Source organism: Limanda limanda, chromosome 5 (assembly GCF_963576545.1).
Source record: "Limanda limanda chromosome 5, fLimLim1.1, whole genome shotgun sequence".
Taxonomy (NCBI): domain Eukaryota; kingdom Metazoa; phylum Chordata; class Actinopteri; order Pleuronectiformes; family Pleuronectidae; genus Limanda; species Limanda limanda.
In genome coordinates this window covers 974,444-998,260 of record NC_083640.1, presented here as the reverse complement: position 1 = coordinate 998,260, position 23,817 = coordinate 974,444, and the positions used below count along the sequence as shown (strand labels likewise).

Here is a 23,817-nt window from a genome sequence, read left to right as displayed (position 1 = left end):
TGTTTATTGTACGTTTCACTACTTTCATTTTGAAACGTCTCTACTGTGATTTGTGGTTTGAGTCGATGGATCTGAAGGTTTCTACAAAACAGAAACATATTCACATGTGAAATAAAGAGTGTTTATAGATGTCAGCGATCGTCTGTCTGACTCCATCTCTCCGCCTCTCTCATGCACACAGTGTGATCGGGTGATTCCTCCCTCCTCCCTCCTCCCTCCTCCCCCCTCCCTCCTCCCTCTCTCGTTAAGAAGCTCTCGGCTCGTGATGCTGTTTCCTTCTGTCGTGTTTGTGTTTTCTTCTCGTTTTTTCACTTGTGTCCAGAGCGAAAGCTTGGTTAATTAAAACCGGGCCTGGATACAAACGCCTCTCCACCGAAGCCGACTCCACTTCACAGGCCCGGCGGCTGGCAGCGTGAGATGGGATTTATTCATTAGCCGCCTGCAGTCAGGTATTACACCTCTGCTGAGAGGCTGCCGAGCCGAGCGCCGTCCTCGTTAGCAGCCGATCAGAGAGCGCTGGCGTCGGAATCGACGGGTGAATCATCGGCCGTCTGATCCGCAGACTCGTACTCCCACAGAATAGCTTTTTAAAGCGTTGGACCAGTTTCTGGCTCCGCTTCTCTTCGTGTTTTGGATCCAATCGTGTTCAAATATAAACTGTTATTTTTATTTGGGAGGTAAAACGTGTCTGAAACGCTCTGGAAAGACAAGCAGCTGATATTTGTTCTTGTAGCTCTGGTTTTTCAAACCAACAATGGTTGCAACAGCAGGAGTCTGTGGTCTCCAGGTTAAACAAATAAAGAGACGATGATAAAACACAAACTGGGATGGAAGACAGAAGGATCAGTTCCCAGGACGCTAATCAAACTGAGTCACTGGGGTTCGAAATCTGGAAAGATTCATTTTTGCTTGTGAGAAATGTGAATAATCTGAAGAAGACTTCACTTCCCAACATGGACTTCAGGTCCGAGCTGCCCGGAGGGGACACTGAAGGTTCCCAGAGTGAGAGTAAACTTCTTAAAACATTAAGAATCAGGTCAATAAAGATCATTTAGAGAATAAATGAAAAGTGAAAACCTCCTCAAAGTTTTCAGATCTGACTCGGACAGAGACTCCTCCCACATCTCGGAGCCAGGACAGAAAACACAGTGAGTCTTGAACTTTGAACGAAACGTTACACAACCAAAGGTTTTTTGTTTCCATAGCAGACAAACATCAGATCACCACCAGCCTCAGCTCTGGAGAGGTCAAAGGTCGTGGAGAGAGACAGACAAACCAAAGAGACTCCATATGTAGGTCACATGATAAGAACTGAACCAGCTCCAGGATAAAAACAGAGATATGTTTTGGTTATTTTGTTTTTCTGCTGAGCTGAGCAGCGTTTTAAAATCTCCGAACCCTGGAGTGAACCAGAGAAAGGATTCCTCCGGCTCTCCGGCTCCGGCAGAACCTCGGTACCGTTCGTCTGCAGCTTCTCAATGAGGAGAGTTTACAGCCCTATCTTTAGCTTTAATGAGGACGAGCTAAACAAACATTTACTGCAGACTTGCAAATGAGTCTTCACACATTTACTGCAGGAGATTTAGGTGAAAAGGATAAAGTGAAGCTTTCACACAGACCCAGTTCAATAAAAACGGTTTTATAGCAGTCGATTTAATCTGTTTCCAGTTAGAGACGAATCCGGCTGGACAACAATATTCAACACTGGAATAAAACGCAGAGGAAACGTCGGAGCTGTTTTCACACATCAAGTGTTTTTTAAAGTGACGTCGAGTTCAGGGATCAGAAAAGCTGCCGATCTGTTTCTGCCTCAGTGAAGCTGAAAGATCCACTGACTCAGTCTGAGCTTCACAAGACATCCAGGAAACGTAACGTGTGAAACAAAGGAAAAGGAATCATCGAGCAACACTTCACACCCACTCATCAACACTCACACAACACATGTTTACTATATATCTTTTTTATGATTTAGATGTTTCAGTGGCGTTCTCACTGGCGAGTAATCACATACTATAAAAACATCTGAAACATCTGAAACCCATTGTGAGCTGATGTTTTCACGGTGAACTTCAGGACGCTTCCTACCTTCGTCGGTCTCGTGCCACACGATGCCCTCCAGGTTCACGCTGGTCCCGGGCTGACACGGCCCCAGACCGGCCGGGTCGCCCTCTAGGGGCCCGGAGGCGCCTGCATCCTGGGTGTTGGTGCCGATGGACCTGGTCCTCACTGCCATCTGCAGAGGGTTGGATGTGGGCAGGGCCGGAGGGGAGAAGGAAGGAGCCGAGGGCAGAGAGGCGCCGGGGTGGCCCGGGGCGGGGGGGGCCGGCACAGTGAACATGGGGTCGACCTGGAGAGAAAAGGATTCGTTAGAGATCACAACGTTTATCTCAAGTTTTAGTAAGACATTAAATAAGAACTTTACTCATGATTGGTATTTATCTCATATTTTTGCTTTGCTCTTGTGTTCACGGGTCAAAATAAGTTTTTCTATTTGAGAAACGCAGACTCCACGAACACTTGTTTGGGAGTGAAGCCTCCTGCAGCTTCTATAAAAGTGTTCATGTCAAATAATCACCATCAAAGCAGCAACAATAAACTGTAAAGACTCAAGTTTCTCTGAGCTCTTCTTTAAAATCCCTCTTCCGAGCCTTCAGCTGCAGAGGTCACAGCCAAGGTCACAGGTGCAGCTCCAACACGGCGACTGGACACCAGCAGATATTCAGTATTAAAGGGATTAGGAACCAGAAACTAGAATAACCACATTTAACATCCGCGTCCGTCCAGGCTCATTTAATATATGTAGTGAAAACTTTGAACGCTTGAGATTCAAAAGTGAAACTAGGTTCAGTTTCAGGGAACTCATCCTTCATGGACTCGTAGTCTAGTCGTAGGCCAAGCTGAAACCAGACGTGGTCTACGGAGGATTTCCTACTTGCGTCACCAGCTTGTACCTTTGTATCGTTAGCTCCTAAGAGGCTGTAGCTCAACCACCTAGCTAGCTCGTTAGCTCTGTCACTCAATGACTCCAGGGATAATAATTTGGCCCAAGGAGGATTTATTGGAACCTTTGTTGCTCAGGAAGAGAAGGATGCATTTGTCGTGAAGTTGGAAAACTTAGTCAAGATGCTGCGACTCAATCGGTCTTCAAACCTCTGAATTGGAACACAGCTAACGAGCCTCAAGCTTCAGCCGTCTTCGGCGTTAAGGCTTAAAACCTTTTACCCGTAATGATCTTGATCTCAAACCCAGCGGCGGCAGCACGATCAACTTGACCAATCAGTGCCCGGAGTCAGTGACCTTACAATGTGAAAATGGAGGACGCCACAAAGCAAAGCAGTCCTGACAGGACACTCACGTAACCAACGCAAATATATTCCAGCCGATAGTGTGTCACGCCAAATTAGATTTTTGTGAAAAGTTCCAGTCCTTTTTTTGCATTGTCTTTTCCCTCTGAAGTTCCACTAAGGTTTGAGACTTCCTGTTTGAAAACGATTCCTCTTCCCTCGTCTGGTCCCTGAGCTGCTGAAGAGTCTCGGTCCCACAGTCTCTGCTCCAGGTATTAAAAGGTTTGTTTATATAAAAAAATGCAAATGTATCCGAACAAAATAGCAATAAAACAAAAAAGCGATGATCGTGCGCGCTTCCTGTCGCCATCTGTTAGCTCCCACACAGCTGCTGACGAGGACCACCCAGGATGACTTCTACCAAATCACAGAGCAAATTAACTGGAAGAGAATAATCGTGATCCCCTGTGATTTCTCTTCCGCTGTCAACGTCTTTTTTTCCTCCTTCAGACGCCCGGAAAAAAAACCCTCGGCTGCAGCCACAGTCAGTCGGGACGGAGTCACACGGCAAAATAACAATAAAATCACGAGGCCGCTCCCCCGTGAGCTGAACGCTTCAAACAAATCAGCCGTTCTCCACAGTTTCTTAATTAAAAAGTCAGACAGCAGCAGCAGCAGAACTCTTACAAAAAAAACCCGGCTGCGACTTCATGGTAACACAAGACTGATTAGCATGCGCTGTTGCAGAACGGTGTAACCCAATGTGACCTTGACGCTGAGCAGCCAGGGAAACGGGTAGTTTTCCTTTTATCGGACGATCTGCTGTGATTTCATACGTCTGATTAATGTCTCACTTCTGAATAAAAAAGTGACGACGGTGGAAACCCGTCACTCATCCTCGTGAACTGAGAGATAATTAATGATAATCTTAATAAGACAAATCACCGTCTGTATAATTTAATATATAATTCGCCTCGAGTAGCGTTCCTCATATCTACTTCAAACCGGCAGGTGTGTTGCTAGGGGCGACACGTTCAATGTAGAGCGTGGAGACGGGTCTGATTGGACTGGATGTGATTTGAACATTCTTCGTTCCAGACAGAGTGGCTGTGGCAGAGGGGGTAGAGCGGTCGCTGTCGGGGGTTCGATCCCACTCTTCCCCATGTGATACTGAACCCTTTGAACTGTGAAGAGCTTTGAGTGTCATCAGGACCAGAACAGATCTTTATAGATACAGAACATTTAAGAGCTCTTCACTGGTCCAAGTAGTATTCAAGTATTCCAGTAGTTTTTGTGAAATCCTGCTAAGAGACACACATGAACAAAAACGTACTTTAGCGAAATATAAAAATAACCACGTGAAAAAATGTCTCCATTTCATTTGTCAAGCTTTTGTGTTTCCACCTTTATCGTGTAGTTAACGTCTGTTCACTTTCTTCTGTCTGTTGTTGCTGGTTTATTTTCTGTCAATCAATGAATCGATCATGAGTCTGATTTGGTTCTCATGTCTGTAAATGATCGTACGTCACAGTGCGGGACGTTAACGGCGCCTGTGACCTGTTCTAATCAACAGCCTCTGCTGGGGCACCACTCACAGGTGGGACAAGCTCTGAAGGGAACTAACGAGATAAAACCAAGCAACTCACCCGGATTGAATTAACTTTTTCATTTACAGGAAATCAATTCTTCCTCACTGCTCCAAAAAACATGCTACACTGTGCTGCCTACAGGCATTAGCCAGGGCGAGCTAACATGTTAGCAATTTAAAATGGCAACATGTCCGGCAGGTATCAGAATCGTTATCTGGAAGGAACATAAACAACATTTTGATCACAATGAAATTATTATTTTATCTAAATAAAAGTTTTACATTTCCGGAATCGATTAACAAGAGTTTTTTGACTTTATGATGAAACTTATCGACCCTGAAAAAAACTACAGCGTCCATCGTTTCAGTAAAAACCAACAAACTCCAACACTGAGCTGATGAAGGTGACGGGTGGATGATGCAGTGTCACATGAGGCTGTACCCTGGTCATATAACAGTCCTCACTGAACAAAGCTGCCGAAGGAAAGTCTGATTCTCAAGCTTAACATAAAGTCTGTTCATTTCTCTGTTTAACGGGGAATCGACCTCTTCCACTGCGTAATCATACGTCTCTCACAGCAGCAGAGGAAGAAGTTGTGTGTCGTTCAGTCTTTACAATAACCACCGAGTCGAGATGGAAGGTTCAGGTTTCCTGCTCCTCAGCAGTCGACGGCACCGGAGCAGCTTCAGGAGCCAGATGACTTCATGTGCTGAATGTGCTCAGTTATATTAACGGAGTTTGTTTCTCGGTGTTATTTTCCCTCTGCCTCCTCCCGGCAGCTCGGGCTGATTGAAACTCTGCATCACCGCTCTCGCCTCGGGCGTCTGCGATCATTGATTTCCGTTGTTGTATTCTTTTTTTCCCCGAGTCTCCAATATCTTGTTTTGCGAAGCCTTCGGTTTCTCTGGCCGGACAACAAAGACCAACATGTTCCAGACAAGAAGACACAGAGGAAGAAACTGGAGTTTCACTGCTTTAACAGAGTCGCAGAGGAGGAGGGAAAACACAAAGACCCAACATCCAGTAAAATATGCATGGACCCCGGGGCCGAGCACAAACACACAACCTGTCTCACTCGCTTCCCGTCAGATCAGATCCAGCCATGTTCCTCCTGCTCACACAATCAACGACAGCTTCGTCAGACACAAAAACCACGATACAGAAAACTACACGTTCTCGTACGAGAGGTAGAACGAGACACATCGGATCCACAACAGTGAGTTTCACTAGATCATCTCCAGATAATGAGTTAATTATCTGGAGATGATCCAACATCTTGGGACAAGAAGGTCGACTTGAAAGTTGTGATGAACAAAAGCAAAAGCTTGTTTTTCTCCTCTAAAAAAAATACTGGTTTAGATTTTTCAATCAGAAACAACCTTTAGCTTTTTAATACAATATGAAACCAGTTGATGGGATTTGGTTTTCGATGTGGAGACTCTATGCAGACGATGACATGGTGTTACTCACGATCCCCCTCACACACCTGCAACTACACAAACCTCATATCACAGGTCACACACACAAACACACACAGACACACACACAGAAATTAGTTAGTTGCACAGATTTTTGTAGCATTGCAGAGCCCTTATCTATGTAAAATGTGTTTTTCGTTTTTTTAAAACAATGTTAATTATTCAATAAAAATATAATTAAAACAATAAAGTAAATCTAGAATATATCGTCTTGATAAAAGCTTTGTGTTAAATCCGTTCCAACACTTGAATCCACTTTCTCGGCTGCAGTTCGACCTCAGGTACAAAAGGACTTTGCAGCTTCGTGAGGAGGTCGCCTCCTCTCTCGCCTCCTCTCTCGCCTCCTACCCGGCCTCCTCTCTCGCCTCCTCTCTCACCTCCTCTCTCGCCTCCTCTCTCGCCTCCTCTCTCGCCTCCTCGCTCGCCTCCTCTCTCGCCTCCTACCTCGCCTCCTCTCTCGCCTCCTCTCTCACCTCCTCTCTCACCTCCTTCACTCGCCTCCTCTCTCGCCTCCTCTCTCACCTCCTCTCTCGCCTCCTCTCTCGCCTCCTCTCTCGCCTCCTCTCTCGCCTCCTCTCTCGCCTCCTCTCTCGCTTCCTCTCTCGCCTCCTACCCGGCCTCCTCTCTCGCCTCCTCTCTCACCTCCTACCTCGCCTCCTCTCTCGCCTCCTCTCTCGCCTCCTCTCTCGCCTCCTCTCTCGCCTCCTCGCTCGCCTCCTCTCTCGCCTCCTCTCTCGCCTCCTCTCTCGCCTCCTCTCTCGCCTCCTACCCGGCCTCCTCTCTCGCCTCCTCTCTCGCCTCCTACTTCGCCTCCTCTCTCGCCTCCTCTCTCGCCTCCTCTCTCGCCTCCTCTCTCGCCTCCTCGCTCGCCTCCTCTCTCGCCTCCTCTCTCGCCTCCTCTCTCGCCTCCTCTCTCGCCTCCTCTCTCGCCTCCTACCCGGCCTCCTCTCTCGCCTCCTCTCTCTCCTCCTCTCTCGCCTCCTCTCTCGCCTCCTACCCGGCCTCCTCTCTCGCCTCCTCTCTCGCCTCCTCTCTCGCCTCCTACCCGGCCTCCTCTCTCGCCTCCTCTCTCGCCTCCTCTCTTGCCTCCTCGCTCACCTCCTCTCTCGCCTCCTCTCTCGCCTCCTCTCTCGCCTCCTCGCTCACCTCCTCTCTCGCCTCCTCTCTCGCCTCCTACCCGGCCTCCTCTCTCACCTCCTCTCTCACCTCCTCTCTCGCCTCATACAGAGATTTACCCAAATTAATCAGAGAGCGAGGGAGGGAGGCGTCGGGGGGGCGGCGGAGCTCTCCATTAATTCTGCTCCAAAAATCTATAATTAAACAAAGACTCTTTTCTTTATCTTTGCTTCTCTTTCATTTTCAATCACATTTCTACTGAAGAAAAATGTTTCTGTGTTTAAAGATGTCAATAAAGAATTGGAATCCTCCCAGTTCTCCTCCATCCTGACTGGAGTCGCTCCTCTTATCTCTCTTCCTCCTCTTCTTTTCATTCCTCTCTCATCCTCCTTTCCTCCATTCTCCATCTTTCTTTTCCTCCCTGTCCTTTCATTCTTTCATTCCTTCCCTTCACCTTTTACCTATTCCTCTTTCAATCCCTTGCTTCATCCTCCTTTTCATTCTACTATATGTCTTATTTTTCCTCTTCCTTCCTCTCACTCCTTTCCTTTCTTCACATGCTCTTTTCTTATTTTTCTCTTCATCCTCATCTCATCTCTCGTCCGTTTCCTTTTTACATCATCCTTGTCTTTCTCCATTTTCTTGTTATTATCTTCACATCTTATCTTCACATCTTATTCCTCTCTCTAATCTTTTGGTCTTCCTCCTCCTCCTCCTCCCTTTTTTGTCCTTTTTCGTGTGCTCCTCTGTTCTCCATCGTCTCTCGTCTCTCTCCTCCCTTTTCTTTTCCTCCCCTCTTATTAAGTCCCTCAGCAACAGACAGTTTTTTTGTTCCCAGTCAGAAATCATCCCAGTATTTATTGTCTGTGTGAGTACGTGCTGTGTTTTTTTGCAAATGGAAGCCGTCTTTTCCCCATTTTCTCTCTCCAGTGCCTCTGCTCTGCCTTTTCACTCCCTATCCACACACACACACACACACACACAAACACACACAAAAACACACACACATACACACACACACACACATACACCCTCTGAACGACAGACTTTAATTTCGTTTTAACCATCAGAGTAAAAACATTACTCACCGCTGTAATAACTCCTGCTGCTGCTGCAAAACATCTGAAACTAACGACGACCCATCGCTGCTGCACAAACATTAACAATAATTACTTTCACACAAATCTACATATATTTAATCTCCCACAGTTTCTGTGTTTGCAAGCAGCGTTTTCATGATGATTTAATTATAAAGCATCAGACACAGTTTGGCAGCTGATCCGACTCCAGAGACGATTTCATCCCTTTCACCGTGTCTCAGTTCAGGAGCTGAACCTTCGGAGGCTGCATCTGAAGACTGATGTTCTCCCATCACAGAGAAACCAAGGATCCTTCCCAGCCCAAACTATCCCAGGATGCATTGCACTCCAGTGACAGACGGTTGTTCAGGTAGTGGGAGGTCGAGGTCACGGCCCCAGTAAGCGAGGAGGCGTCTGACACCTGAGTCTCACGCATCAACTCAACTGAACAGCTAACGGAACATGTTCAGCTCCTCGGTGATAGAGATGGGACGAGCTGGTGAAGCTGAGATCCTCTCCAGACCACATGGTCTTACTGTCGGCTGGAGGTCTACGCGGCCCCGGGAGGAGGCGGTCTCTGTGGGCCACGTAGACCCCGCCCACCAAGGACACAGCCGCAGAACAGAGACAAATACATGACATCAATAAACTGTCAAACACCAGAGACGAGCAGGAAGACGTCTGTGAACATCTGTAATGTTTGTGCTACAACGTGAGAAACCAACAAGTCGAGTTCCAGGTGAATTCATGTTGAATCACAAAGTGTTAGTTTGTCTAATAATCAAAGTAATAAAACTGTAATTTAATGATTGTAATGGTTTGAGTGTTTTTACACAACAACCTGAGACGTGACGACCAACACATTCACTACGAGACTCTTTAAATCACTCTCTGCACCCCCCCCCCATATTTAATTTCTTAATCACGATCAGACCAGAGGAAGAACGGAGGCTGAACACACGACTTCCTGCTGAACCTTCTCCACCGTGACTCCACTCAGAATGTGTGATGATGTATTTGTCAGTGATGAAGTTTGTCAAGTGTCAGAAATGTGTTTCTCACTTTGGAGTAAATTATTTATCAGGGAGTAAATTGCGACTGAGACACAGAATTAGATGACGTGCTTCAGGAAGCAGAAAATATGTTTTTCTTAAAACATGATTATGGAATAAAGACGTTTCAAGTTTTTCTAGAAACTTTTAGTCTCTAATCGGTATCGCCCGGTATCTCGTTGTAGCATTTAGGTAACGTGTTCAGCTTCTGGCAGGATTTCATCCGATGTGTGTTTTCAAGATTCAAGATTCAAGATTTGTATTATCAAATGCACAACAATAACATAAAGCAGTCACTGACAATGAAAAGCTTGAGTTTGTTGCACAGATCAACGGAGACCTCTCTCATCGTGGTTCGTTTAATACATGAGAATCTCGCTTGTTAACTTTTTTACGTCTTAAATCAATATTTTTTTGGCTCATTAAACTCAAAGTTGTAAGTTTGTGCAAAGTCAGAATGTTGGAGCTGTTGTTTCACAGCATCCGACCGATCGATCCCAACAAACATTTCATCTTCTCCTCAACACAAAGCACGTTTCTGTCCATTCATCTGTTTGGATTCAATAAAATATCTGTTCACTGCTTCTTCAGAAGTCCGACACATTCGTGTGTGTACGAGTTTCACAGAATCCTTTAAATCTCAAACCACAGATTCCTTCCTTTCTAGACCCAGATACTGGAGCTGGAATCTTTCAGCTGTGAAAAACATTAACAACACGTGAAATGTTCCAAGACGGAAACATCACCTCAGAACATGTCTGCCTTCGACCTCATTCCTCCTCGTCTTCCACCGCGCTCACGGATTCCGATGGAAGAAACGTTAATCTGCTCTGGATTTAAACAGATGAGACGCTCGACTGAATAAACGTCTGTGAATAAAAGAGCAGCTGCAGTGAGGCTCAGTGCCACCGAGCGGCAGACAGAGAGGATCATGGGTGATTCTGAGAAGGTGTTTCAGGTAACGACAGATGGAGGACAGGGATGTGAGGTTCTGGTGATTCGAAGCAGAAGCTGTCGTCCTGCAGAGCGAGTGGGCGGAGCCTGGTTCCACCGGCTCAGTCTGAAACCTGATGGAGTCTGAGTCCGTCCTCCACAGGAGCTGCTGCTGCTCTGAGGACACGTCTGTGTCTCCAGGAAGGAACCGTTTACTTCTCATGTCCACTTGTTCAATTTCAGCTTATGTCCAATTATCACTTCAAATGAAAAATACATTTTCTGTTTTGAAATGTGGTCGATAAATCAAAACATTAAGCAAATATTGGCATTTTGGTCGATATTAATCCAATTTTTCACTAAATTCAGTGGAAACACAAATAAATGCAAGTCAACTGGTTAAAAAGGCGACTGACTCTTTCTGATTAGAGGAGATTTGGCTCGATACTCCTTGAATTGAATTGAATTGAATTGAATTGAATTGAATTGAATTGAATTGAACGTCAAGAAGAAGAATTTCAGCGTCAGTGTTTCGACTGAAAGAAGAATTTATGATTTCCATCGTTTCCGATCAGAGCCGTCTGCTGCAGAGTCATGTGACCTGAGAGCGAATGAGGTTTGAATCCCTTCTCCTCACAGACAGAAACCAGATGTCAGTGGTTTTCTGACCAATGGAAAAGGAGCTTTGATATTAGCTTGACCTCAGAGCTGCCTCCTGAAAGTCACAAGTCTTTGGGGTGAGGTTTCGAGCACGGGGGGGGGGGGGTTCTTCCTCTGTCAGTTTGAAATACACTGACTTTAAGGGACTCTGGTCTCCTGAATTTGCTGCAGAGTCAGCGCTCCTCACTTTTACACTGCTCTCCAGGGTAGGACTCGTTCCACTACATGTCTGAAATGGCCTATTAGCTTCTATTGGAAAACAGCTAACGTTAGCATCAACCACTGCCGATACGAATAACGTTTCATTGTGTACGATCAAAAACATACGATGTGAAAGACGTTTTCAATCTGAATCTGATGCTCCTCTCGGACTAATTCACTCAAGCCCAGATGAAAAGGCACCAAATGTAAATAAGCTATTGATGTAAAATTAGCAGTAACACACAATCTAAAAAATGTCAAGATATGCTAAGTAACATTATTATTGTCATTGTTATTATTATTTATTGCAACGTATGTTTCAGTGTAATGTTCATAGAGTTTACATCAAAACAATAGTTTGCTTCATGCAATTTAGCATTGGATTGTGCATTTAGCGTTTAGTCTTTAGCATTTAGCATTTAGCCTTTAGCATTTAGCCTTTAGCCTTTAGCCTTTAGCCTTTAGCATTTAGCCTTTAGCCTTTAGCATTTAGCCTTTAGCCTTTAGCCTTTAGCATTAGACAACGAGCATGATTCCAGTGCATTTGATTGCAGGCGTAAATAATTGTGACAAAATTTCAGAATTAAAACGTATCGTGACCAAACTAACGCTGACCTTGAAACATGGTGCGTCCTGATATGAACTTGTATAACTATTCATGGTCTTTTGAGGTGCTAATCAGTTTGGAAGATGAGATAAGATAAAATAAGATAAGATAAGATAAGATTGAATAATCCTTTATTATTCTCACAACAGGACAGATTTCTGTGTTGCAGCAGCAAAGAGGACGTCAGTAGAAGTAATAAATATAAACACAAGGAAATTAAAAAATATAATTACACTAGAAATAGTGTTAATATATAATGTGCAGTGAAATAATAATTTGTCATATTTCTTGTGTTGACACTATTTTCAATCGCAGCAGTTTGACTTTATTATGTTGATTAAATCTGAGCTCACGCCCTGAGTGTGATGTCAGAGGAAAATAGCTGCAATGTAAATATTCAGGTGATTAATGCTGACGACGCTAATATGTTTGTGTTTGTCACATGACACATTTGGCTCAAACGCAACAGTTTCCTTGTGATTTAGCAGCTTGAAGCTGTCGGCAGCTGAGTCTCCTGCAGAGAGAGAAGCGACCGGGGATCAGGCTCGTGAATCAGACAGCTGGAAGAAACCTCCGCCCATTATCTGAGAAGAAGAAGCAGGGAGCGACCGTATCAAAGTTGTTCGGGAGGGAAGCTGCTCGGCTGAATACAAAGTCAACGACCAGACACGACCGGGTAGAAATCCACTCGTCTGCGGTGAAGAAAACAAGAGGACGTGTTTCAACTTGAGGGAAACGAGGTTTCATCAGAGCTCTTTGTGATCGACTCCACGAGCGACAAGAGACAGAAGGAAAATAAGAGAAACAGCGTTTGTGGTGAAATCATTAAAACGCTGGAAAACAAACATCTTCACTGACGCTGACGGTTCATTTATTCAAATTCAAAGACTAAAGGATTGTTTTTGACGCGCGTGTGAATCAAGAATCACAGTAAAAGAATGAACCCTCAGTTTTACAGCTGCACGTCACAGTTTCCTCCGGGATGATGAAAGAAAACATGAAGCGTGGAGATGAAGTGAGGTCGAACAGAGAGAAACGTCAAGGTCACCAGCTCGTTTCGGGGGGGGGGGTCGTCTGTCTTCTGCCTGTCTGATTCTGTGTTTTCAACCAATAACCTCCTGTCAATCACAGCTCATTGGAGCCGACAGCGAAAACCAAAGCTTCCAGCGGCTGCAGAGAGTGAAACTGAGCTCCAGCTTCAGTTTGATGCTTCGATTGTTCAGCGACAAACTGAGAAAGAACCAAGTCACAAAATGAGGGAATATTTAAAGACGTAAAAATATGTAAAACCACTTTTTGATTTATAACAAAATCTCATTCAGCACCGAAACATCTAAAGAAATTCTCTTGATACAATTTTGACCCTGAAGCAGTGTTTTGAATTAAAGGTTCAATCTGAGACTCTGAAAACATCCAGAGCTGAGTTTGATCTGAAGTCAAGTTGAGTTCAAACCTGGAGGAATCTGTAGATTAAATCAGGGTGCGTTTGATTTGGTCGCCTGTTGGTGGCGTCATATCACTTTGTGCACGTGTCAGGGTTTGTTTTCCTGAAAAGTGACTTTTTACGATGCACATTTCAAATCTTGGTGGTTTCTTAATTCTATATTTCAAGCTGATTGAGGATTTTAGTGGTCGAACGTCTGTATCTTAAGTTTTCTGAGAAACCGAACAGCGTCAGATGTTTGACTAGAAACTTCTTTATTCAGTGTTTTTACTGGATTGAATCAGTGGATATAGAATAAACAGGAACTGGAACAGCACCTTTGGAAATCAATCAAATCAAATCACGTTTTGACTGTTGCTTTAAAACCAAACTGCGTTTTCCCTCAGTTTTACTTTTGGAAGCTCTCCGACATCTGATGTTCCTGCAGTGGCCTCGTGGTAATGAATAAAGAACTCAAATATCAACTCAAAGGTCAGAGTCTGATTCCCTTGGAGGCTGAAGTTCGTCACTCACTCATGAACGTGACTCACTGCACATGTTTCAGACGAGTCGTATCGAGGAATCCACGTCTGAACACACGGGTCTGTGAGGCGTCAGATAACGGACCAGCTGACTGACTGAAAAACCATAAACAACATGAAAGTGCAGCAGAAGGTCGGCCTCGGGTCTGATGATCACACAAATCATCACCTGAGATCATCAGAAGGAAAACGACACCTGATCAACAGAAAATTACAAAACTACTTTTTCATTTCCTCTTAAAATCGACATATTTTCCTGTTTAAATTCAAGATATAAAAGTATAGAATAAATCTCTGCTCAGGTGAGTTCGGTGGATGAAGAGCAGCAGAATGGATTCACACCATCTCGGCCTTCCTCACAATATGAATCTGTTTTTTATGGTGAGACGTTATTTCCACGTCTTTGTTCAGTTTGATCTTCATTAACAGAGTGAGAGTGATTCACTGAGTCGAAGCTGCTCAGCTGCTTCATCGTCTTCGAGCCGATGGTTCAAACGAAAGAATCTCACTGGAGAGGCTGGGACTGTAAAACACATTTTGTTTCACAGCTTTAATGTAAAGTTATTAAAAGTGAATAACGTGACCTAACAACAGCAAAGTGATGAAGTCTTTCAGTTTGTTTCTGGTGGAACTGGGAGAAGCTTGTTTTGGTCCCGTCGGCTCTAAACTGTCGAGACATAGAAGAGAATGTTTTACATGACGGCTCAGGAAGCCCCCCCCCCCCGGCTGTTGTTCCCTGACAGGCTGAGTTCACTGATGCAAAGTGAAAACCTGCTGATACACAACGTGAAGTAGAGAAGCTCCAGTAAATCAAATTGCTCTCATCTGACAGAGGAAAGAAACAACACAACGGATGTAACCGATAATTATCAGATACAGTGATGAGGTCATTGAGCAGCGTGACGCCTCATCACTCACAGGTCGGTCTGATTGATTGACAGGTGGCAACACGCTCAGGTGTCTAACATGTGATCTGTTTGAATGGAGGAAAGAAATAAAGAGCTTCATGTGGTTGAGCTTTCATCCACAGAGACTCACACTAAGTCCGACAAACATGTAAAGTGTCCTTGGGTCCCTTGAAAGGTGCTTAATAAAAGCAAGGCATCATTATTATTATTAATAAGTGCATTCAACCACGAGGGAACAAACCCAGAACAGTTGCCATGGTGATATCACGATGCTATCACTACTGTTGGGATTTCCAACTTTTAACTATAATTTGTGTCTGACGGAATTCTAAACAAATAAAGATAGAAGCATTTCAACATTATATTTGTACTCTTAACAATAAAGATAGAAGTATTTTTAGTTAGATATTAGGCCTTCATACAGAATATTAGCAATAACCTTTTAATTCTCAGAATGTTCAATCTTGAAACTAGCTACAAATGTGTGTGCGTCATATTGATGGTCAGTCTCACAGCTGTCTTGATAGGAGATCAGACAGAGAGACGTTGTTGACTTAATGTTGTATGTTGCTTTGGTTTCGAGGATCCGAATGTTTACACAGTCAGGTTTGTTTTCATATAGCTGAAACATGGACAACAGTTTTGCCCCACATTGCATCTGCTGGTTCAAGGCCTTTTATGAAGTAAACAGGTTGCCGAGCAACTATAGCGTCATTGGGAGTGTCTTCCTGTTCTACTTCCGTATTCCAAAAGCCAGGAGGATGGATTACGCCTGCGCACTTCCGAGGAGGAGGAACGAAGATCTGCTGTTATAAAATAGACAGACACTGGATGTTCGTGGCGCTCTGATACAACTAATGTACTGGAAGCCCGTTGCTCTGCTGTAACCTGTTCATCGCTTCCTAAATAAATAAAGTCTTCTCTTAAAGAAGTAAAGAACACGCTTTAACACTACCAGCATCACACCTCCAGACGCAGAACTCCTCTTCTGCTCTGAGGAACCGTTCACACCTGATGTTCAGGTTCAGACTGGACTGACGAGTCTGAAGCTCTGAACCCAAACAGGTGTGAGCGAGTACTTTATCCCTCAGGTTCAGTCAAACTGTGAAATCCTCAGAGGAAGATGGAGGCTGATGTTGAAATGAGGCGAGGCCACATCGGGCGTGTGAGCGTCTCTGAACGTTCTTCTCATCTCAGCGCTGGAGTTCTCAGGGATCGGATCGGACAGACGCCTGCTGAGTCTCCTGCTCCTCAGCTGCACCTGAAGGATCCTCCACCACAGATTCACTATCTGTCTGTTGAAGATGGAGCAATCAAACATGTCCTGTTCCTTTTCAAAGTAAAAGCACTCTAGTGTTTCTGTTGACTGAATTCATATATTTGTTTAAATCAAGGTTTTTATCGTTATTGCAGGACTGGAAGATGCTTCACACCGTAGAGTCCTGGCATTCAGTCACTGCTCCTCTACTTGTATCAGAGGAGATACAGTGATCATACCTGGAGCCTCACACCCGACACGCCCCCTGCCTGAGCAGCGGACGCCAGCGATCAGCCGTCACGTGCTGCAGCCCGGGCGTGAATCTGATCTGTTTCTCCTCTCTCACTGTGAGTTAGAGCCGAGGAGATCTGGACCTTCATCATGTTTATTCAACCTGGAGCTCAGCAGCCGGAGGGATGACGATGCTGAGGAGAGGACACGGCACTCACTCACACTTCATTCCTTCTAACATCTGCTCAGTGAAAACACAACACAGACAAATCTGATTTAACACAGATTATTCACCTGGTTTATCAACAGCCTTCATAATAACTGACATCTGAGCCTAACAGTTGTTTAAATTCTATAAGATCAATGTTCACGCATCATTATTACGATGAAAGATTATTTTCTTGTGAGGCCTTTATACCACCTCACAGTCTCCTGTGTTTCCCAGCATGCATCTCTCCTCCTCCCTCCCTCAGTCAGCTGTTTATATGCGACATCACACCCCGATCACAGCTCCGGCCTGAATAAACCAAATACTGTCCACATCGCCATGGCAACCGAGGCCTGCGCAAAAAAACCTACTGAGAAAAAAAAAAAAACGCCAGGTAAACGGGACAAAACTGGAAAAAGCTGCCGGTGGAGCCGCAGATCCTCAGAGAACAGGATGTGATGTCGGAGGAGGATTTCGAGGAGCATGTTAACAGCTCTGTGAGACGATCAGAACCGAAGATAGGACGATAGAACAGGAGCCGAGTGTTTGTGTTGCTCGGTGTCGGTGCCGCCTGCAGGGATCCAGACCGACACACAGTGATAACACACAGTGATAACACACAGTGATAACACACTCTGTCATCCACACACACTCCACTGCATCTGATTGTCATGCAGATGACAGCCTGAGCCTCTGCAGCGGCACAGCGGCTTCTACTCCTGTCAACAAGCCCGACTCTGATTTTTAATGGAGGCTTGATTCCATCTGTAAATTTGTGTGGATATATTTTTAGCCGGAGCTTCTCAGCTGTGACTCAGAAGACGGTCACTTCATTCAGAATCTGAACAACCACTTGATGGATGGAAATGTTCTACAATCACAGTCCACACAGGAAGATTCCATTCAGGAGCTCGAGTCGGTATCCGACGTGGATTTCTCAAGACCTCAAGGGAGAAATGAAAAGTCCCCAGAGGATTATTTCCTCATCACGATTTCTTTACTAATCACATCGTTAATTATCCTGTGTAAACGTGTGAAGACCCACATGACAGATTCTTATCAAACTGAGCGGTGACGTTCTTTGTTCGGATCATGATTTTACATCGTGATCGATCTCGAAGACGTCCATGATGCTTTAAAGTGATGGTGACATCTTTAACATTTATACTTGTTTTACTCTGATTCACCAAACAACAGAAAGACGCTGGTTGTTTTCATGTGGAAGGTCATGTGACAGGAGGCTGACGAATCAGCGAGAGGTTGTGATCGTCTCCAAACATCTCCAGTTCTGCTCGTCCACACTGAAACACGCCCTGGAGTTTTCAAACTGAAACGGGAGCAGCAGCGTTTACGACTCAGTCTGAGCGTCTCTGAAGGAGCAGTGAGGACAGATCTGTGGCCGAGTCGAAGAAACACAAACACACACGTAGTCTTGTGGCTGCAGACAAACAAACCAACGCTAACACTCACACCTTCAGTGAGATTAGAGTCTCCAGTCAAACCTGAGTCCAGGCTGCATGTTTTCGGACAGGAAGCAGGAGAAAAGTCGCTCGGACGCGATGGAAACCTTCGTGCTGTGAGGTCACACGTGAACAGTCCAGATCATTTAACGTGAGCGAGAAGCAGCCGGGAAACAAGTCTCTAAGCAAACGGGAACTTTGTGGAACAGCGGCCGAACACTTCTAGATGTGAAACGATAAATTCAACTCATGGCCGTACAACAGCATCGATCACAGGTGAAGAACAACGTGTGAATAAGTTATTTGATGTTATTAAAACGGTCTGAGACTGACTTGCTATTGGTCGACTGGAACACTCCTGCTCCACAGACTCAAGATCAAAATGGCAGCGTCCGTACAGGGGATGTTTCAAGTTCTTTACTGTTCAGTGGGAGGAAACATGACGTCTTCCTTTATGTCACTGCTCCCACGTGATGTTCAACACGGTGTACGAGGTTTATTCAGGTTAAGGGTGTCTGGAGGCGTCTGCAGGTAACCACAGATTTGATATTATAATCATATTTCAACTATAATCACAGTTGTTAGTGAATAAAATAATGAAAATCCTCTGTAGCTCCGTGACAACCATGACAGGAGTCAGAGCGGAGTGACTGAGTGTGTGTGTGTGTGTGTGTGTGTGTGTGTGTGTGTGTGTGTGTGTGTGTGTGTGTGTGTGTGTATGGGAATCCTTCAGATCAACAAACAAACAGAGCAGCAGCAGGGAGGCGACTCGGCTTCTTCCTCCTCTCATCCAACACAACACCTAAACTCCTCCTGGACCTCCTCCACCTGCTCCTCCTCTCTCCTCCTGGACCTCCTCCACCTGCTCCTCCTCTCTCCTCCTGGACCTCCTCCACCTGCTCCTCCTCTCTCCTCCTGGACCTCCTCCACCTGCTCCTCCTCTTTCCTCCTGGACCTCCTCCACCTGCTCCTCCTCTCTCCTCCTGGACCTCCTCCACCTGCTCCTCCTCTCTCCTCCTGGACCTCCTCCACCTGCTCCTCCTCTCTCCTCCTGGACCTCCTCCACCTGCTCCTCCTCTCTCCTCCTGGACCTCCTCCACCTGCTCCTCCTCTCTCCTCCTGGACCTCCTCCACCTGCTCCTCCTCTCTCCTCCTGGACCTCCTCCACCTGCTCCTCCTCCTCTCTCCTCCCTGCGTCCTCTGCTGTCACGTCCCCTTCCTCCCTCCCTGTCCAACACCTCTCTCCCCACCTCACCTCTCCAGCCCTCCGTCATCCCTCCATCCTTCTCCCTCATCATCAGAAACTCTGCAGGATTTCACAAGTGGCCACAAACCTGCACGTTGTTCCCTCAAATGAGCAGAAGATCCCGTGGAGTGTGGTGAGGCTGCTGGTTGAACCTCAGACGGTCAACCTGCAGGTTCCTGACACGGAGACGCAGATCGGTTCTGACGTCACGTGTCTTCATCCCAAACGAAAAGAGGAAACAAAGCAGATTCCTACTCCTTCACGCCTCGGCTCACCCGTGAACACTTCTGTCTCGTTTACTGCAAAAACAAGGGCTGGATTAAACGGTTCTGAAAGGAGGAGGAGGATGAGGAGGAAGAGGAGGATGGAGATGGACGACACACTGCTGCTGCCTCCCTCCTCCTCCTCCTCCTCCTCCTCCTCCTCCTCCTCCTCTTCATCTCCCCTCCTGAAGAAGAAAAGACAGAACATGTGCTGTCTGTACATCAGCTGGTGAATAGACACATTCACTGGGAACAATGACACCAGCTGGGCAGCAGCCAGAGGAAACACACATCATGTGGCAGGCTCCAGCCCTCCATCTCTCATCCCTCCATCATCCCTCCATCTCTCATCCCTCCATCTCTCATCCCTCCATCATCCCTCATCCCTCCATCCCTCCATCTCTCCATCTCTCATCCCTCCATCTCTCCATCTCTCATCCCTCCATCTCTCATCCCTCCATCCCTCCATCATCCCTCATCCCTACATTCATCCGTACATCCCTCCATCCCTCCACCATCCCTCCATCATCCCTCCATCCCTTCTTTGTGGCCTCACACCTGCCTGCGCACAGAATATCTACCATCAGCTCTTTTTACATTCTTATAATAAACGTGTTGAAATGATTACAACGTGCAGATGCATCCGCTGCAGATGAGTGTGTGTGTGTGTGTGTGTGTGTGTGTGAGTGTGTGTCTGTCTGCGTGTGGTTGTGAGTCTGGCCTCCTACCTGCTCGGCTCCTCGGGGTTTCTTGGCGGCCGGCGTGTCGTCATGCTGCCGCCTGACAACAATAGCGCCGCCGCCTCGAGCTCCACAATCCAGCGGGTGTGTGTGTGTGTGTGTGTGTGTGCTGTTGTTGTTGTTGTTGTTGTTGTTGTTGTTGTTGTTGTGGTCTCCGGCTGTGGTCCGGGGGTCGCAGCGGCACAGAGGATGCTCTGTGGACGACGAGAGGAAGACGGAGGGAGGAGGAGGAGGAGGAGGAGGAGGAGGAGGAGGAGACGCAGCATCCCCGCTCCTCTCCTTCCTCTGCCGGACGCAGGGAGCGGCAGGAGGAGCGCTGTCCCGGACCTGGTCCCGGTCCTGGTCCCGGACCCGGTCCCGGTCCCGGTCCCTCTTCCAGCCGCGGATCATGTTCTTCCCCTTCCGCTCCTCTTTGCTTGTGGCGCATGTCGCAGCGCTGGAGGCCGCGGGGATGGAGGCGCCTCCTCCCGCCTCCCTCATGGAGATCATCAGCTCTCCTCCGGCCGGACCGGACCGGTCCTCCGGGCCCGGGTCCCCTCGTCCCTCCCGGCCGGCTCGGCTGCGGTTCAGCGCGGATCTCCTCGGCTCCGACCCGCCAGGTGCCCGGGTCTGGAGCGAGGGCAGGGCCGCGTGTCTGTCGGCTGAGGAGGAGGAGGAGGAGGAGGAGGAGGAGGAGGAGGAGGAGGAGGAGGTGATGGAGATGCAGGAGGAGGTGTGGTGGGGGGACAGCTCCCTGCAGCCTCTCAGCAGACCTCCATCCTCCACAGCTCGGAGGAAACAGTTAATCTCCTCGTCTCCTTGGTCCATCAGCATTCAGCTCACTGGTCCTCACTGATCCCCACTGGTCCTCACTGGTCCTCACTGGTCCTCACTGATCCCCACTGGTCCTCACTGGTCCTCACTGGTCCTCAATGATCCCCACTGGTCCTCACTGGTCCTCACTGGTCCCCACTGGTCCCCACTGGTCCTCACTGGTCCTCACTGGTCCTCACTGGTCCCCACTGGTCCTCATTGGTCCTCACTGGTCCTAACTGGTCCCCACTGGTCCTCACTGGTCCTCACTGGTCCCCACTGGTCCCCACTGGTCCCCACTGGTCCCCACTTGTCCTCACTGGTCCTCACTGGTCCTTACTGATCCCCACTAGTCCCCACTGGTCCCCACTTGTCGCCACTGGTCCTCACTGGACCCAAATGATCCTCACTGGTCCCCACTGGTCCCCACTGGTCCTCACTGGTCCTCACTGGTCCCCACTGATCCCCACTGGTCCTCATTGGTCCTCACTGGTCCTAACTGGTCCCCACTGGTCCTCACTGGTCCTTTCTGGTCCTCACACACCTCACCAGGAGGAGTGAAACATTTATTCTGCTGCTCCTGAAATAAAAACTCATAAATCAACACAGGCTCTAATGTTGTGTGTTTGTGTGTTTGTGTTGATGTTATAATATGATCTGATACAGTTTTCTCTCTTTTTTCTCTTTGAAGACTTAATTTAGTTTAAATGTTCCTGTGATGTCCCTGTTTGGCCACTTGGCGGCGCTGCAGTGTTTTATTGTTTAAACATCAGTCAGGAGCAGATTGGAGACATTTAATGAGCTGATGCATCTGTTGCTCCTTTCTGGGGTTTTAAAAGTTGCAGTGATCGGCCACAGGTGGCGCTATAATAACATTCATAGCTCCACCATGTACTTTGTGCCTTTAGAAAAACTGCAGTATTTTTATTAATGTGGATTTATGGCCTTTATAAGCCTTTTTTTTAATCGTGTAGCACTTTGATATTCCCACATTTCACATCTATCAAATTATACAACACATGGTCCAAATACGTAAACATCTTTCTTAACATCTTCTTACTGTTTTATCGTCTGTGTCTTTTCGTGTCAATGATCTGTTATAGTAATAATATTATATTATATAGAGGCTACAGTTATTAAAGTGAATATTACAGGTGACATTTCCACATTTAAAGAATTCAAATTTTATGAAAATCATTTCAACTTTTTTCTAATCAATAAATGAAATCTGTCCCATCATCACCCACTGATGTGGACATAGAAGCGACTCCTGAAGCCATAAGACTTTTAAACTCCTCTGAACTGCAATAACTCCACCAAACCAGCACCCTGGAATATTTGCATATTTGCACCAGCACCATAATTAGCATATTTGAATATTTGCAGTACTGCACAAATTGAACATTCATCTGTAAAGATATATATTTAGATGTATATATTTTATTTTCTATTTTAAAGTTTTGATATTCTATGTCATTGTTATTCTATTTTATTCTTTTTTATTCTATTTTATTATTTATTTATTATATTATTATTTTATTTTACTATTTCTATTTTTATTTTATTTTTTTGGGTTGAAATTACTGAGCATTGCTTAAAGAGAGAGAGTGTGACCCAAGTACTTCATTGACAATGACTACTTCATGTTATCTTTGTTCATTTGACAATAAAAAATCTTGAATCTTGAATCTTGAATCTTGAAGCTTCTCCATCTTATTTTCTGTCTCTAAGTAGAAAGTCAGAGACACATGTGGACGACAGCCTGAGGACGTGTCCAGCTTCTGTCTCAGGGACAAATCCTTCCCTGAGACTCGGAGGTCAAACCAACAACCTTCTGAAAAGAAGAGCAAACACATCTGTCAACATCTTCTTTCCAAATGTACATTTTCTCTACGTTAAAAGTGAGAAGCACTGAGAGGAGTTTGTCAATCACTGACCAGACAGTGAGATAAGAGACGTGGGGGGGGGGGCAGCAGGAGGAAGACGAGGGTCAGCAGAACGTCTGTAGGACTGTTACACATCAGACTGTCAACAACACACACACTGTACAGACTGACGCACAGGAGGCGTGGCCTGCAGCATATAGGAGGAGAACAGTTCAATGTACATGTTCTATATCAACATGGACTAGAAGAAGAAAAGAGAGTTGTCCTCCAGAGTGTTGTGGGACGAGCAGAGTCTGGTCCACAGTGATCGTGAAGCTCAGATGGAAAACTGCTCCAAAGACGACTTCTTCCTCTTCAAGAGAAGACGCACGATGTCCACTCCAGCTCCACAGCACCGGTAAGAACCTGCACCACAACTTCTCTGCTGAAGGTCATGAAAACTACAAAGTCCGTGAAGTTTTAAGGTTTATTAAGTGATGTCCCATCGATACACGCGTTCGACCAATCAGGAGCCAGTCTGAGCTGTCAATCATAACGTCATTAAAACCAAACTTATCACTTGAACAAACACCAGTGTGATAAGAACGACCTCAACCCGTCCCATCTGCTCACACGGAGGAGGCAGCATTCATGACCTGTACCGCCCATGTTTATTTACACTCAATAATAATAACTTTATTTGTGCATCACCTTTCAGAACAAACCACTTCCAAGCTCATCGACAAGCGTGTTGCATTGTGGGTAGTTTGCCCCTGTTCATGTGTTGTGTTTGAACCTGAAGTTTGATCTGCAGGAGGAGTGAGTTTTACATGTTCTCATCCAGGTTCAGGGGCAGGTTCCTGTTTCAGTGACAGATCATTC

The 23,817-nt window shown here is 46.1% G+C and overlaps 1 protein-coding gene across 1 annotated transcript in view; it reads right to left on the bottom strand.

The window, feature by feature from the left end:
- znf608 (zinc finger protein 608) overlaps positions 1-21,085 on the bottom strand; it is a 35,585-nt gene extending 14,500 nt beyond the window's left edge. Inside the window, exons 1-3 of the mRNA XM_061070972.1 lie at positions 20,538-21,085; positions 20,267-20,366; positions 2,086-2,347 (exon numbers count right to left, since the gene is read on the bottom strand). Coding sequence (XP_060926955.1) covers positions 2,086-2,347; positions 20,267-20,366; positions 20,538-21,085 — 910 coding nt within the window. The remainder of the gene's footprint in view (positions 1-2,085; positions 2,348-20,266; positions 20,367-20,537) is intronic.
- Between the last annotated feature and the right edge of the window lie 2,732 nt (positions 21,086-23,817).